This window comes from Pavona decussata, unplaced genomic scaffold, assembly GCF_977016875.1.
Source record: "Pavona decussata unplaced genomic scaffold, jaPavDecu1.1 SCAFFOLD_198, whole genome shotgun sequence".
NCBI classification, from domain to species: Eukaryota; Metazoa; Cnidaria; class Anthozoa; order Scleractinia; family Agariciidae; genus Pavona; species Pavona decussata.
This window is the reverse complement of record NW_028145606.1, coordinates 161,122-175,873: the sequence shown is the minus strand read 5'-3', so window position 1 is coordinate 175,873 and position 14,752 is coordinate 161,122. Positions and strand designations below refer to the sequence as shown.

At 38.7% G+C, this 14,752-nt stretch overlaps 1 protein-coding gene across 1 annotated transcript; it reads left to right on the top strand.

Moving 5' to 3' along the window:
* The first annotated feature begins 4,056 nt into the window (after window positions 1-4,056).
* On the top strand, window positions 4,057-12,596 carry LOC146461404 (cilia- and flagella-associated protein 119-like). The gene is made up of 13 exons (XM_085086857.1): window positions 4,057-4,144; window positions 4,233-4,264; window positions 4,352-4,417; window positions 4,836-4,924; window positions 6,519-6,599; window positions 7,653-7,723; window positions 8,415-8,485; window positions 8,590-8,635; window positions 9,339-9,399; window positions 9,488-9,528; window positions 10,590-10,641; window positions 10,972-11,036; window positions 12,210-12,596. Exons 1-13 carry the CDS (start codon window positions 4,127-4,129, stop codon window positions 12,333-12,335), a joined length of 819 nt encoding a protein of 272 aa, XP_084942983.1. The 5' UTR covers window positions 4,057-4,126; the 3' UTR covers window positions 12,336-12,596.
* The last annotated feature ends 2,156 nt before the right edge of the window (window positions 12,597-14,752 follow it).

The window sequence follows — 14,752 nt, the reverse complement described above, 5'->3', positions numbered from 1 at the left end:
TACGTTTTCGGCTTAGTTTTCTTACGTTTGGGGTTTAGGAATTCTTACGTTTGGGGGTTAGTTTTCTTACGTTTCGGGGTTAGGAATTTTAATCTCTGGGGGTTAGATTTCTTACCTTTGGGGGTTACATTTTTTTCGTTTGGAGGTTACTTTTCTTACGTTTGGGGGTTAGATTTCCTACGTTTGGGGGTTAAAAAATTTAAGGTTGGGGTTTAGTTTTCTTATGTTTTAGGGGTTTTAATTCTTACGTTTTAGGAGTTAGATTTCTTACGTTTGGGGGTTAGGAATTCTTACGTTTGGGGGTTAGTTTTCTTACGTTTGGGAGTTAGGAATTCTTACATTTGGGGGTTAGTTTTCTTACGTTTGAGGGTCAGGAATTCTTACGTTTGGGGGTTAGTTTTCTTACGTTTGGGGGTTAGGAATTCTTACATTTGGGGGTTAGTTTTCTTACGTTTGAGGGTTAGGAATTCTTACGTTTGGGGGTTAGTTTTCTTACGTTTGGGAGTAGTAATTCTTACGTTTGGGGTCTGTAAATCTTAGGTTTGGGGGTTAGTTTTCTTACGTTTGGGGGTTAGAAATTCTTACGTTTGGGCGTTAGTTTTCTTAAGTTTGCGGATTAGGAATTTTTACATTTGGGGGTTAGTTTTCATAGGTTTGGGGTGAGTAATTTTTACGTTTAGGGTTAGTTTTCTTACGAGTAAAGGTTAGGAATTCTTACGTTTGGGGGTTAGTAATTCTTACGTTTAAAGGTTATATTTGTTACGTTTCGGAGTTGAGAATTCTTACGTTGTGGGATTAGGAGTTTTTACTTTTGGAGGTTAGTAATTCTTACGTTTGTGGGTTTGTTTTCCTACGTTTGGGGGTTAGTAATTCTTACGTTTAGTGGTTAGGAATTCTTACGTTTGGGGGTTACTTTTTTTAACCTTTGGGGGTTAGTAATTCTTACGTTTGGGGGTTAGGAATTCGTACGCTAGCGGATCATTTTCTTACATTTGGGGGTTAGTAATTCTTACGTTTGGGGGTTAGTTTTCTTACATTTAGGGGATATTAATTCTTACCTTTGGGGGTTAGGAATTGTTACGTTTGGAGGTTATTTTTCTTATGTTTGGTGGTTAGTAATTTTTTACGTTTAGAGGTTACATTTCTTAGGTTTGGGGGTTATTTATTCTTACGTTTAGGGGTTAGTTTTCTTACATTTAGGGGTTATGAATTCTTACGTTTGGGGGTTAGGAATTCTTACGTTTGAGGGTTAGTTTTCTTACGTTTGGGGATAAGGAGTTCTTACTTTTAGGGGTTAATTTTTTTGCGTTGGGGGGTTAGTAATTCTTACGTTTGAGGGTTAAAAATTCTTACGTTTGGAAGTTATTTTTATTAATTTTGGGGGTTAAAAAGTTTTACGTTTGGGGATTAGTTTTCTTATGTTTTGGGGTTAGTAATTCTTACGTTTGGAGGTTAGTTTTCAACGAGTAAAGGTTAGGAATTCTTACGTTTGGGGGTTAGTAATTCGTACGTTTAGGGGTTAGATTTCTTACGTTTGGGGGTTAGGGATTCTTACCTTCGAGGGTTAGATTTTTTGCGTTTGGGGATAAGAAATTTTTACGTTTGGTGGTTTGGAATTCCTATGTTTGGGGGTTCGATTTCCTACGTTTGGAAATTCTTACGTTTGGGGGTTAGTTTTCTTACTTTTGGGGGTTAGAAATTTTTACAATTGGGAGTAAGATTTCTTATGTTTGGGGTTAAGAATTCTTACGTTTGGAGGTTAGTTTTCTTACGTTTGGGGGTTGGATTTTTTATCTTTGGGGGTTAGTTTTCTTACGTTTAGGGGCTAGGAATTCTTTCGTTTAGGGGTTAGTTTTCTTACCTTTCGGGGTTAGTACTTCTTACGTTTGGGGGTTAGATTTCTTACTGTTGGGGGTTAGTTTTCTTACGTTTAGGGGTTAGTAATTTTCAAGTTTGTGGGTTAGTTTTCTTACGGTTTGGTGTGAGTAATTCTTACGTTTGGGTGTTAGATTTCTTATATTTGAGGGTTAGGAATTCTAACATTTTGGGGTTTGTTTTGTTACGTTTGCGGGTTAGTAATTTATAAGTTTTGGGGTTAGAATTCTTACGTTTGCAAGTTAGGAATTCTTACTTTTAGAGGTTAGATTTCATACGTTTAGGGTTTAGGAATTCTAACGTTTGGGGGTTAGTTTTCTTATTTTTAGGAGTTAGAAATTCTTACGTTCGGGGATTAGGAATTCTTGCTTTTGGGGGTAGATTTCCTACGTTTCGGGTTAGGAATACTTACGTTTGGGGGTTAGTTTTCTAACGTTTAGGGGCTAAGAATTCTTACGTTTGCAGGTTAGATTTCTTACGTTTGAAGATTAGGAATTGTTATGTTTTCGGGTTAGTTTTCTTACGTTTGGGGTTTAAGAATTCTTACGTTTGGGGGTTAGATTTATTACGTTTGGGGGTTAGTTTTCTTACGTTTCGGGGTTAGGATTTCTTACGTTTGGGGGTTAGATTTCTTACGTTTGGGGGTTTAAAATTTTAAGGTTGGGGGTTAGTTTTCTTATGTTTTAGGGCTTTTAATTCTTACGTTTTAGGAGTTAGATTTCTTACGTTTAGCGGTTAGGAATTCTTACGGTTGAGGGTTAGTTTTCTTACGTTTGGGGGTTAGTAATTCTTACATTTACGGGTTAGTTTTCTCAGGTTAGAGGGTTAGGAATTCTTACATTTGGGGGTTAGTTTTCTTACGTTTAAGGGTTAGGAATTCTCACGATTGGGGGTTAGTTTTCTTACGTTTGGGAGTAGTAATTTATACGTTTGGGGGTCTGTAAATCTTAGGTTTGGGGGTTAGTTTTCTTACTTTTGGGGGTTAGGAATTCTTACATTTGGGGGTTAGTTTTTTTACGTTTTGGGGTTAGTTTTCATACGTTTGGGGTGAGTAATTTTTACGTTTGGGGTTAGTTTTCTTACGAGTAAAGATTAGGATTTCTTACGTTTGGGGGTTAGATTTCTTACGTTACGGGGTTAGGAATTCTTACGTTTGGGGGTTAGGAGTTATTACTTTTGGAGGTTAGTAATTCTTACGTTTGGGGGTTAGTAATTCTTTTCTTTGGTTGTTAGAAATTCTTACGTTTTGGGGTTACTTTTCTTACGTTTGGGGGTTAGTAATTCTTACGTTTTGTGGTTAGTTTACTTAGGTTTGGGGGTTAGTAATTCTTACGTTTTGGGGTTAGTTTTCTTACGTTTGGGGGATAGGAATTCTTACATTTGGGGTTTAGTTTTCTTACGTTTGGGGTTAGGAATTCTTACTTTTGGGGGTTAGTTTTTTTATGTTGGGGGGTTAGGAATTCTTACGTTTGGGGGTTAGTTTTCCTACGTTTGAGGGATAGGAATTCTTATGTTTGGGGGTTAGTTTTCTTACGTTTGGGGGTTAGGAATTCTTTCGTGTGGGGGTTATTTTTCTTACGTTTTGGGGTTACTAATTCTTACGTTCTGGGGTCTGATTTTTCACGTTTGGGGGTTAGCAATTCTTTTTGCTTGGTGCACCTTACTTGCTTGGCCGGCATACTCTACTTGCTTAACCTTACTTTACTTACTTGGCTTAGTTTACTTGATTGTCCCGGTGAACTTTACTTAGCACTTTACTTGCATGGCCTAAACGTACTTTACTTGCTTGGCGACTTGGTGCACCCCTAGTCGCTCACAAGTGGTACGCCATTCCCCTAGTTGCTAACACATGGTACGCCACGCCCAAGTAAAGTATAACTAAAATACAGTGGAACCTCTCCTTACGGATACCTCTATAATACGGACACCTCTCTATTACGGACAGTTCACTTGGTCCCTGAAAGACCGAAATCCATATAAAACCTACCTCTCTAAAACGGACACCTCTATAATGCGGACACTTATCCCTGTCCCCTTGGTGTCCGTAATAAATAGGTTCGACTGAAGGCTCTTCTACCATTAACTGTAGCTGAGGACAATATAAGTGGTTTTACAAAGAGGGTAACCTGTTATTCTACTCCTGGACTTAGCGGCCGCGCCGTGCAGTCTTCCAAAAGTATCGCAGGCTCAGTGTTAGTAGCTTGGAAACGAAATATGGCGGCTTGAAAGACAAGAAAACAAAAACAAAATAATGCCTTCCCAAGACGAGGTAAACTCGTTAATCGTATTTTTTTATACAGCAGTAATTAAGTTGATTAATATTTTACTCATTTCTTTCATTTTTGTGTGTTCTCTAGGGAAACAAGTTCAAACCGAGAGTCTTAGTTTGGTAAGCCAGACCTTTTAGTAAACTGCAATATTTTTCTGAAATTTTCACTGATTTCAGCTTTTTAGCCTACTTTTTTCTTTCCTCCAGGTCAGACTTGACTCTTGACAATGTAGTTGAAATCCAGAGAAGTGAAACACCAGAGGATACTCAATGGTAAAGTATAATATAATTATATATAGTCAACTCTCGCCTTGCGGACACCTCGCTATTACGGACACCCCGATAATACGAACAGCAGCTTAATCCCCGGCAAAAATAAATTACAGACATTTGATTGAAATAAATTCCCGCTATTACGGATTCTCGCTATTAAGGACACTAACTCGCGGTCCCGAGGGTGTCCGCTATAAATGGAGTTGACTGTATTGTAAGTGTATTGTAAGTGTCTTCTCTTATCATAAATTGTTGTTGTTGTTGGCATATTTGCATAATATAGAAGTTTGAATGTTGCAGGTGTTTTGTTTTTGCAGTAATTATCCTTCCTTTTGCTACTTTTTAGCTAGATCAGGCTTTTAAAGTTTATATTTAAATTTTTATAGCAAATGTTTTTTTTTTTCATTTTCATTTACAGCCTTTTGGCAGACATTCTCCACCTTGATGATTGGAAAGAAGATTCCAGACAGGGCATATTAGTGGATCTTTACTTTTATACTTTACAATATCCTTTTGTGAAACATTTTAACTTAATAGTTTTAAAATTAAATAATTAAATTAACTTGCATAGTTGTTAACTTAGCTCATGGACAGCCTACAGGATATCTTTAGATAATGTACAAATATTTTGTTTTATCAACTGTTTTGATAGAGTAATTGGCCAATCGGTCAGTATAAAATGCAGATTGCAGATTGCAGACTGCAGACTGCAGACTGGGTACAAAATGCAGACTAGGTATAAAATGCAGACTGAGACCAAAGCCGCCTCTTCGTCAAATACAGGATACATTTTGAATTTTTTCAACTTAACTTATGGTTGTGTCATACAATCGTCTTTCGAGGTCATTTCCCATGAAATTGACATTATTATATTCTTTTTGAAAAGCGCCAACCTTGAAATAAACAACCCCAAAGCATGATGTAATCAATAACGCGGACACATGACCCTACTTCGCTCGTGGTTGACTTTTTCGCCGCTTTGCGTCAACATAAAAATGACATCGGTAAGTGGCAGTCAGGGTGGCAGTAAAATAATGTTTTTTGAATAAAATATGTGTTCATTTATTGCTAGAATACTGAAGGTATATAACTTGTCTTTGACAAACTTCGTTAATATTCAAAGAAACTAGTTAATATCTGTCGATGTCAAATTGCCCCCTCGGAAATCAAGTCTGTTTCCCTCATTATAATAATTATGAAAACCGTCATGGGCGTAATTGTTTTCGAATTAATGCAGAGCGATTAAGCTCGAGTCTTCTTTGTAAGGAAAGGGCCTCAGGAAATGAAAGCTACCAGATCGAGATAAAGAAAACAAACTGTTGAGAAATGGGTCAAAAATAAGGTCAGTTTCGTGGGAGACGATCTCGGAAATGTGATTGCGTGACACTAGGGTAAGTTGAAATTGAAAATGTACCCTGTATTTGACGAAGAGACGGTTTTGATATCAGTCTGCATTTTATACCCAGTCTGCAGTCTGCAGTCTGCATTTTATACCCAGTCTGCAGTCTGCAATCTGCAGTCTGCATTTTATACTGACCGATTGGCCAATCTAATAGGCCAATCAATTCAAACCTTCAACATTTCCCCCACCCCCTTCTCAGGATCCTGAATTAAAATAATTCCATAGGATCCTTGTGAGACTTACAGGACTCTTGAAGGATCCTATGCAGTAATAATATTGCTACAGGATCAGATCCTTCAAGCATCACTGTGAGATCCTTCAAAACCTGTGTAAGTATCCTACAAGGTCCTTCCAGATGATTGTAGAAATTGTGCAGTTCCAGAAAATATCCATACTCCACCCATGGAAGGTTTTTTGTTTTGCACCCCCTTTCCCCCCAGGAAATTCCAGTTTAGCTTCATACTTTGCTTCTAAAATTTTGACTTTTAAGACCCCCCTCCCCTTAGAAATTTCCAATGACCCTCCAAGGGGTGGGTATGGATTTTTTCTGGAACTGCACAATCCTGTAGGATCTTTTCAGTGACCTCATGGATAGCTGGAATATTCTTAATTTTTGGTGAAGATCTCCTGTAAGCATCATTCATTTTTCCTTACTGGAATCCTTTCTAGTCTGTCCCCCTTTCTTAACTCATCTCACATTTGCTAAAGATAATGGATTTACAAGTGAACAGATGTCAGCTTGGTTCTCTATTGTCAAGTCAATCCATGAAATGTCTGTAGGTGGGTACCCACATATAAATGTTTGAAATGTCATTTTCAAATCCAATTGCTGTAACAAATTGGATCAGACTGCCCTGTCAGAGCTGTCAAACCTTGGACAGTCAGGATTCTCTGTATGACTTAATAGCAATGGCTGTTGAGAACGCATTATCTGTCTGAATGAACTTGGGCAAACATTTGTTGTTCATCTGGTTATTTGTCTCTAGTATAAAGACTGGCACAAGACGCATTAACTGTCTCAATGAATTATTTTTAGTTGTGGGTTGTCCAAGACGAGTAACGGAAGATAGTTTGTCTAGATGCATAATGCTTCTTGTGCCCGTCTTTATACTAGAGACGATTAACCAGACGAACAACAAATACAGGGTTCGAAATTGCACTTTCCTGGTCGCCAATGCGACTAAATATTTTGCACTGGCGACCAGAATTTCACAACTGGTCGCCAGCGGGCAATTGACTATTTCGTGCCACGATCATTATACAAACAAAAACTTTGATTTTCAGCCAATTATCGATTGAAATAAAATTTAAAGCCGCCCACCAATTGGTCACTTACTTTTTACCTTTCTGCTGATTTTGAAGTATAAAAAGCGATTTTCCTGTTGTTATGAATCTACCACAACGTTTCACAGCTACGATCAGCGTGTTTGTATTTAATCTTATTCGTTAGCAGAAAAATCACCATTGCGGCCCCAAACACGTTCTCTTTGTTCTGATTCTTAAAAGAAAAATTAGCAACCAAAAAGTTTGGTTTGTGTTTCGCTGCAAAGGAAAAATGTTATTGACACTTTTTGGCGACCACATTTTCCATATGGCGACTGAAAAAAAATATTCAGTCGCCAGTTGGCGCCTGCCTAAAAAAGTTAATTTCAGATCCTGAAATATTTGCCCAAGTTCATTCAGACGGATAATGCATCCTCGAGTATGAAAACAGCCGATCACATCAACAAATTTGTGAACAAACTTTATATGGCATAATTTCCTCAAGTTAGAAGGGGTGGTAGTTTTCAAAGTGGCATATCTTTTACTAATTCAATCATTTTACGTCAACAGATACTCCTTATGGTAATGTTGAGCCAGTGTTTGAATACTTCAAGGAGCTACTTCTCTGTCACTCTGTGAAGGTCTGTTAATGGGACCAGTAACAACTTCAATATTATACAGTCGACCCCGATAACTCGAACCCTCGCTATCTCGAACCTCGCGCTAACTCGAACCAATTTTCCTTTCCTTTCAGGTCGTTCTCTATATTATTTTACCCTCGATAACTCGAACCCCCGACAACTCGAACGTTTTTCAATTTCCCTTGAAGGTTCGAGTTATTGGGAGTCGACTGTAGTTAATCTCAGAGATTGCAGCTTGTTCAAATCACAACTGGCTATTCTTATGCTTAGTACGTCTCTGGGCTGGGTTGCTTGAAGCATGGTTAGCGCTAACCATTGGTTAAAAGGTATTAAAACCTATAGGTTGTTATGATATTTAACCCGGGTTAGCGCTAACCATGCTTCGAGCAACTGGGCCCTGGTTTTCCCCTCTCCTCAAAAACTAACATTTCCAAATTCCAATTTGATCTGGAATCTGAGGGCCAAAGGTTTGTCAGTCGTAACAGACTGTTAAGTGTCGCCCTCGTTAAACGAAGTTGATTTATTTATTATAGTCAACTTAGCTTTAAATTTTTATTTTTTGTGAAATTATTTGTAATTTCCTTTATTCATTGAAGTTCTGTTATTTTGAAGTGATCAGTTTTAATTAAGTGAGTAATTATTAATAATTAATTATTAAGTATCCATTCTCTGTTCATTTAATTTTTTGCAGAGGCCTCCTTACAGTGTTGCACTTTTCTCTGTGGATCAAGTTAAAAAATTAACCAGTTATGCCGTTAATACGTAAGTACTGATCATGTTAATTTATTATATTTTTTTCACTTCTTCGTTGAAAGTCAACAAATAACCTTTCCTATAAATAAAGTATCTACTTTGTCATCTTACAGATACTTTAGACACTTTAAGATGTACAAGTATGCATTTACTCCAAAGGTATGTGTTAGGGTGGTTGTGTTGTCACAAGGGAGGGGAGGGGAGGAGAGGGAGTTTACTAAGGGGTATAAGTGTCAGGGAGATGGAAATGAAGGCCACAAAAAATTAATGTCCCATTGGGCTAAATGACACAAAAACTTCCCTTTTGAGTCAGTATCAAAAATAAAGTATAAATACAGTTGAACTGTTGCCCTCAGGGAATACAGGTTTTCCGTTTCTGCTTTCCTTTTATAAAGTGACCATTTAAAACAGGTCAAAGCAATAGGAACAGCTCACTGGGACCTAGTAAAGGGTGACTGCGACCACTTAACAGGGGTGACCATTTACAGAGGTCAAAATTACAGTAATTAAGGTATCCGTAAGTAATTTTGGGACTTTTTCAACTGACTGCTTAATAGAGGTTGACCGCTTGATGCGTGTTTTAAAATTCTTCTCGTTTTCCCTCAGCAGCAACGATTACCTCTTAAGTAACCTCCGTAAGTAACAATTGAAGGGGTGCCTGGAAAAAAGCCCTAAGTGACTTCTGATAAATAGCTAGATTCTCTTTTCAAATTTCATTGTATTCGCTTGTGAAACAAAAGGAGAATTTGACCTTAGATCTAAAGTCACTTACGGTTTTATTCCACGCACCCCTTCAATTGTGTGTGCACTACTTAACATCAATTTAATAATTTATATTTTCATTGTTCTTGACTCTTGGCAGGTGCGTCTAGATCTCAGTTTTGAGTATATTGGATTGCCACAGACTCCAGAACCTTCCGAAGGTAAAAAGAAACCCAGTAAATAAAAGTGTTGTGGGGTGATCAGAGATAGGCATTGAACTAAAACTGATTTGTGTCTGTTTTGCTGTAGTTGGTGAAGGTGAATTGGATGGCACAGGAGAGTCTGAACAGGTGAGAAGCTACAGTGCCAGTGAAATTTCTGTAAGCTATAACCTTCGCTTGTCATTGGTGATCCCTTGAACGTGAGCAATAGGAAGGGGGGAGGGGGGGGGCATTGGGGTCTGTACATCATGATTCCTGGTTCCCACCCTCATCATTCCAGTTCCTATCCCCTTCTCTCCCAAATTCCACTTCCTCCTTTTCCATTTCCCACACCCTACTTTCACAGTTTTCAGCCCTGGCGGGAGTACTCAGCACAATTTTTGGCAGGGGTGTGCAGCTCCATTCTTCTATTTCAGACCAAAATATGTAATTGTCTGGTCCCCTTTCTCAGACCTGGCCTTGAATATTCATCCCATTTTCAGACCAGGGCCCAGTTGTTCAAAGCCCAATTAAGCTAATCCTGGATTAACATGAACTTTGATTCAAGTTTAATAAATCAATAGAGATTCTTCCAAAGGATTTTTGTCCTTCAGTATTGCCTTAGACTTTTCTTTACCTTTAGCGTGACGTTTTTAAAGTGCACCTAACCCCAAAATGTTTTTTTCTCTTAAATAAATCTTTACACCTGTTCGAAACATATTGCGCTATTTAGCGCCTATTTATAACCAAATCTTGACTTTTTATAGGCTGTAAAAGTTACGAAATCTAGCCATCATCTGTCCCATGACCGAGCTAGTAACGGGCATGGGTCTATTCCTGAATCTACGTCACAAACTGATTTGCATGCATTTTCACAAAGACTTAATACAATATATACCCTTTGGCCACACATACCTACATAGGGGAGTCCCCCTCCCCCAGTTCCCACCCCTTTTCCTCCCATTTCATACCCCTGTTTTCTCATATTCCCTCCTCTCCCCCTTACACCTGAATCTTGGGTACACATCATATGTAGGTAGTGTTTGTGTTTGGTTCTTATCCTTGCACTGAGAGCTTTCTATAGATTCTCTCTCTCCACAAAAGCCAACATTTCTAAATTCCCATTGAAGCTAGACACATATTGAAGTGCTACTTTGTGAACTAGTCACTGCAAAATCCGTTTATTTTAGCTTGTTTTATTGTTTGGAAAGGTTACTGATGAAGCTGACAAAACCGAGGAAGAAGCAGTTGCTGAAGAGGAAGGTATTGATTGTAACAGGATTTCCTCTAATGATACCAATAAGTTGTTTCCAACTTTACCAAAGGCCTGGCTCGGTCAGGCTCCTACACTCTAAGCACATTCACGCACCCAACACCGCGGTGTCAACAATCTACCAGTCACCTCAAAACAGATTTCACTGAAATTCTGAGCACAGTAATCAGAGTCACTGAAATTTCAGTAGAGCAAGATCAACATTGAAAAGGAAACGTTGTTTTTTCAACAAACAAACAATAACAACAACAACCAAAAAAAAAAAAAAAACAGGTCAGAAGATTTACTTAATTTAGATAATCTTTTCCTGTTGTTTTCAGATACCCCAGCTGTAAAGGAGCTGAAAGCAATCATCAATTCGGCGCTTTCGGAACAAGTTCAACAGGTATATAAAACCGGTTAAATGGTGTAAAGTTGACTCCCAATAACTCAGACACCCAAGGGAAGTAAAAACGGTATCGAAAAATGGGAAAGAATGGCCGGAAAATACAGAATTACCATTGAAACAGTAGATTCTTTTAATATGGTTTATTGCGGAGAAAGCGTAAATATGACAGAAAAAAAAACATTAACGGAACTAAATTTTGCCAGAAAAGCAAAACGTAACAAAACAGACCTAAAGGGAATACAACAAAACAATGAAAAGTAACACAAGAACATTAAAGTGGGCTACTCAAAATTAATTTAATGTTCTGTTTTTTCGAAATTAAGGTACTTGTATGAAGCAAATCTAGGGAAATTAATTTTGGATCAATTTCGCGCTACAATCTTGGACAGAACAACAACAACAACAACAACAACAAAAAGAAATTAATAACCCCTCCCCCTCAGTCCCCTCCCACCAAAATCCATGATGAATTCGTGCACAAAGCAAAACGCGCCATTTTTCCATCATTAAAATTGAAGGGGGGGAGGGGGGAGAGGGGAGAGGGGTGGTCTTAATTTTTCATTTGAATTGCCAAGACTGCAGCTTCGAATTACCAAGGCATGTAACATAAAAAGTAACCTTAGTGGAGTATAGTATCAGGCCTTCCTAAGGGAAGACGGGAAGGGCAGTCACTTTTGTAGGCTTTGGTTCACTGCTATTTTTCAACGGAGTAACATTTCCTTTGTCACGTAAAATATCATTCCGCTGTTTTGTGGCGTCTTCTGATTATAGAAAAAATTCATCGAAATACAGTCGACTCCCGATAACTCGAACCCTCGCTAACTCGAACCTCGCGCTAACTCGAACCAATTTTCCTTTCCTTTCAGGTCATTTTCTATATAATTTTACCCTCGATAACTCGAACTCCCGACAACTCGAACCTTTTTCAATTTCCCTTGAAGGTTCGAGTTATCGGGAGTCTACTGTACAACGCTGAAAAACTGAGGCGCTTGAAAATGTTTGCCACGATGTTAGAAAGTAGACGCAGTGTTGGCAACGCCACGCCAAGAAAAGCAGACAATGAGACAGGTGTTGTCATCTCTTAGTTAAAGTTAAGCACAGCGGGGATAAACTCTGCGTTTTCTTGAGTTAAAACAGGGAGTTTACCTTTATACTTTGCTGTTATTTCAGCTCAAAACCAGTGTGGACCAACAGATAAAAGCCAAAGATGACGAAATTGCCAAGAAAATGGGAATCGCTGCTGATGCTGCCGGTCCGCCGAAAAGCCCGAAACCAAAAGGAAAGAAAGGAAAATAAACCAGAAAATGTCGGTTCTATATTGTAATATATAGCTTCAAACAGCATTTTTATCAGTTTTCGATTCTGTTGTAACAGTAGGGTGTAAATACGTTTCTCGTAGTCGAATTAGTACGACCATGGACAAGTGTACATTTTTCGCGTCAGGCGTTCTGTAAATGTTTGTATCATAAGCCATTCAATTTAACTGAGTTTTTTTGGTTGAATTTAGTTGCGTTAGTTACTTCAGATCTGGGATGTAGTAAAATATATAGCTTCAAACAGTTGTATTGGCTCGTTCCTAAAAGCGCCCTTAAGGTAATCGGACATTAGAGAGCTTTAGCAACGACGACGGCAGCGAAAACATCACTATTAAAATAAATTCGCGTTCAGGTTTCAAACGTCGTCGCGATTATTCCAGCTCGCTTTAAATGTCAAATGTAGGTAAAATTTCTTGGAGTTGAATTCTTGGACACTGCACCCAAGTTTAGAAATAGAAAGAAAAATTCGTCTTGTGTTTACGTCCTCCATAAAACGTTCCATCGGGACCCTAGTCGTGAAATGTACCAGAAACTGTAATGCACGTGCAGAGTTGTTGTTTTGATTATTAAGCCTATTGCCTTTTTGACGTTTTCGTTGCCATCGCCGTCGTCGTTGCTAAAGCTCCCTTTTATTCTCGGAGAACCAACTGCATGGCTTACGCGGGGCGAGATCAAAACGCGCAAAAATCGGTGTCAGCGAAATTTAACAAGAGCTCCAGTTCTCTTGGTTCTCCGAGGATAACTCTCGTCTGTTCTAATTATGTACCCACGACTTAGATTCACAGACAATTTGGGTGAAATCTGGCTGATGAATTTGAAATAGGATGTGATTAAGGAAAGAAAGAGAGGAAGATAAAACTATTGTATATACCGCCTGCGAGTCTGGCACCACGCGAGACTAGCACTTCATTTTGTCTACAAACTGTTTTGGTTCCCATTTTATTATTCATTAGCCTCAAATTTCAATTTCTAATCACAATAGAAAAATCTGAGCTTTTCTCAAATTCTCGAAAATTCCTCAATATCCCTCGCTTCCTTTTTCTTTATAAGCATCCTAAAATCATGTTAAAAAATTCTTAAAGGTTGTTGTGACCCCGTATTATGAACCTATTAAGGCTTTTTCGAAAGATAATAAAGGCAAAAGCTTAAAACAAATCGTGGCATTTAACCACATTTTCCCCATAATTCAAAAGAGGGAAGCCTACACTTCAAAGGGCCTTCATACACGTGCTCTCATTTTCTACCGCCGTTAATCTTGCCAGTTGGTACTTTTTGCAACAGCTCGAATGCGAACCGTTTGAAGGATCTGCGACTGTTTCCATAGTTTCGTGAGCTCTCTTTGGTTTATCGTCGTTTGACTCATTCCGCGTTCCCTCTAGCCTGTGAACAGGCTCCCAAGTGGGGTAAAGAAAAAAATCGAACTCGCCGATTTTTCGCTTCGCCCTGTGTCCCACTTGCACACTTGTCACAGGCTACGCCCCTTCCAGTTTGAGAAAACATGGTTTTGCTGTGTATCCTTGGGCAGTCCTACTGGAAAAATTATTGGTTAACGTCCGTGTTAAGCCGATTAAAAAAGGCCCAGGGACGGATGGTCGTGATAGGTTCTTACTCCCGTGAAATTTTCGACCCTTCCCGGCCGCGGGGGATCCCGTCTCCGTACTGGTCGCCGGTCCACTGCTAATCGGTTTACCCTTTAGGCCCTAACAGTGATCAGCATCAAATTTCTCCTTGTAATGTCATTGCTTATTCAACCCCTGAGGTCATGAGAATTAAGGATATGATCACCTAAGGTGAATTTTCTTGATTTTTTAAAACCTCTCTCCAGTTCTTTTATAAGACAAGTATGGAGACAAGATAGGAGAACTTGTTATCTGATATTAGGGGTTAAAGGGTTAAAAAAAATCCAATAATTCTGTGCAAAAACTTGAATCGCTTGGACTGACCTATTTGAAGCTAAAACTAAGTCCTAGATTAATCCCATCCTGGTTTAAACACCCGGACCCCACTGTTTCGGGTTTTTCGACTGATTCGGAGGAGAAGGAAAGCCGTTCCATTTCACAGACAGGGAACTTTTACTATTATGGACGCCTCCATGATTTTTTTTTTGACCATGATTTTTTGTCCTTGATTTTAAATTGAGTTCGTAAAAACGAGGGATGACTATATAGTTTATACACGATAGGTTTACTGATTTTACTACACGAGTCTTGCAGTACCCTAAGTTACCCAGCCTTAAAAATTAGCTTAGTTAATGACAACAACGCACTCATTGAATTTTTTAAATTCGCGTTTCATTCCGGTTGAGCAAACCCAATCAACCAGAATAAAACGCATGGCACGGAACAAGGCAACAAGTTATCGACCATTTCGTGTTATTTTCTTCGCAACGTGAAATCT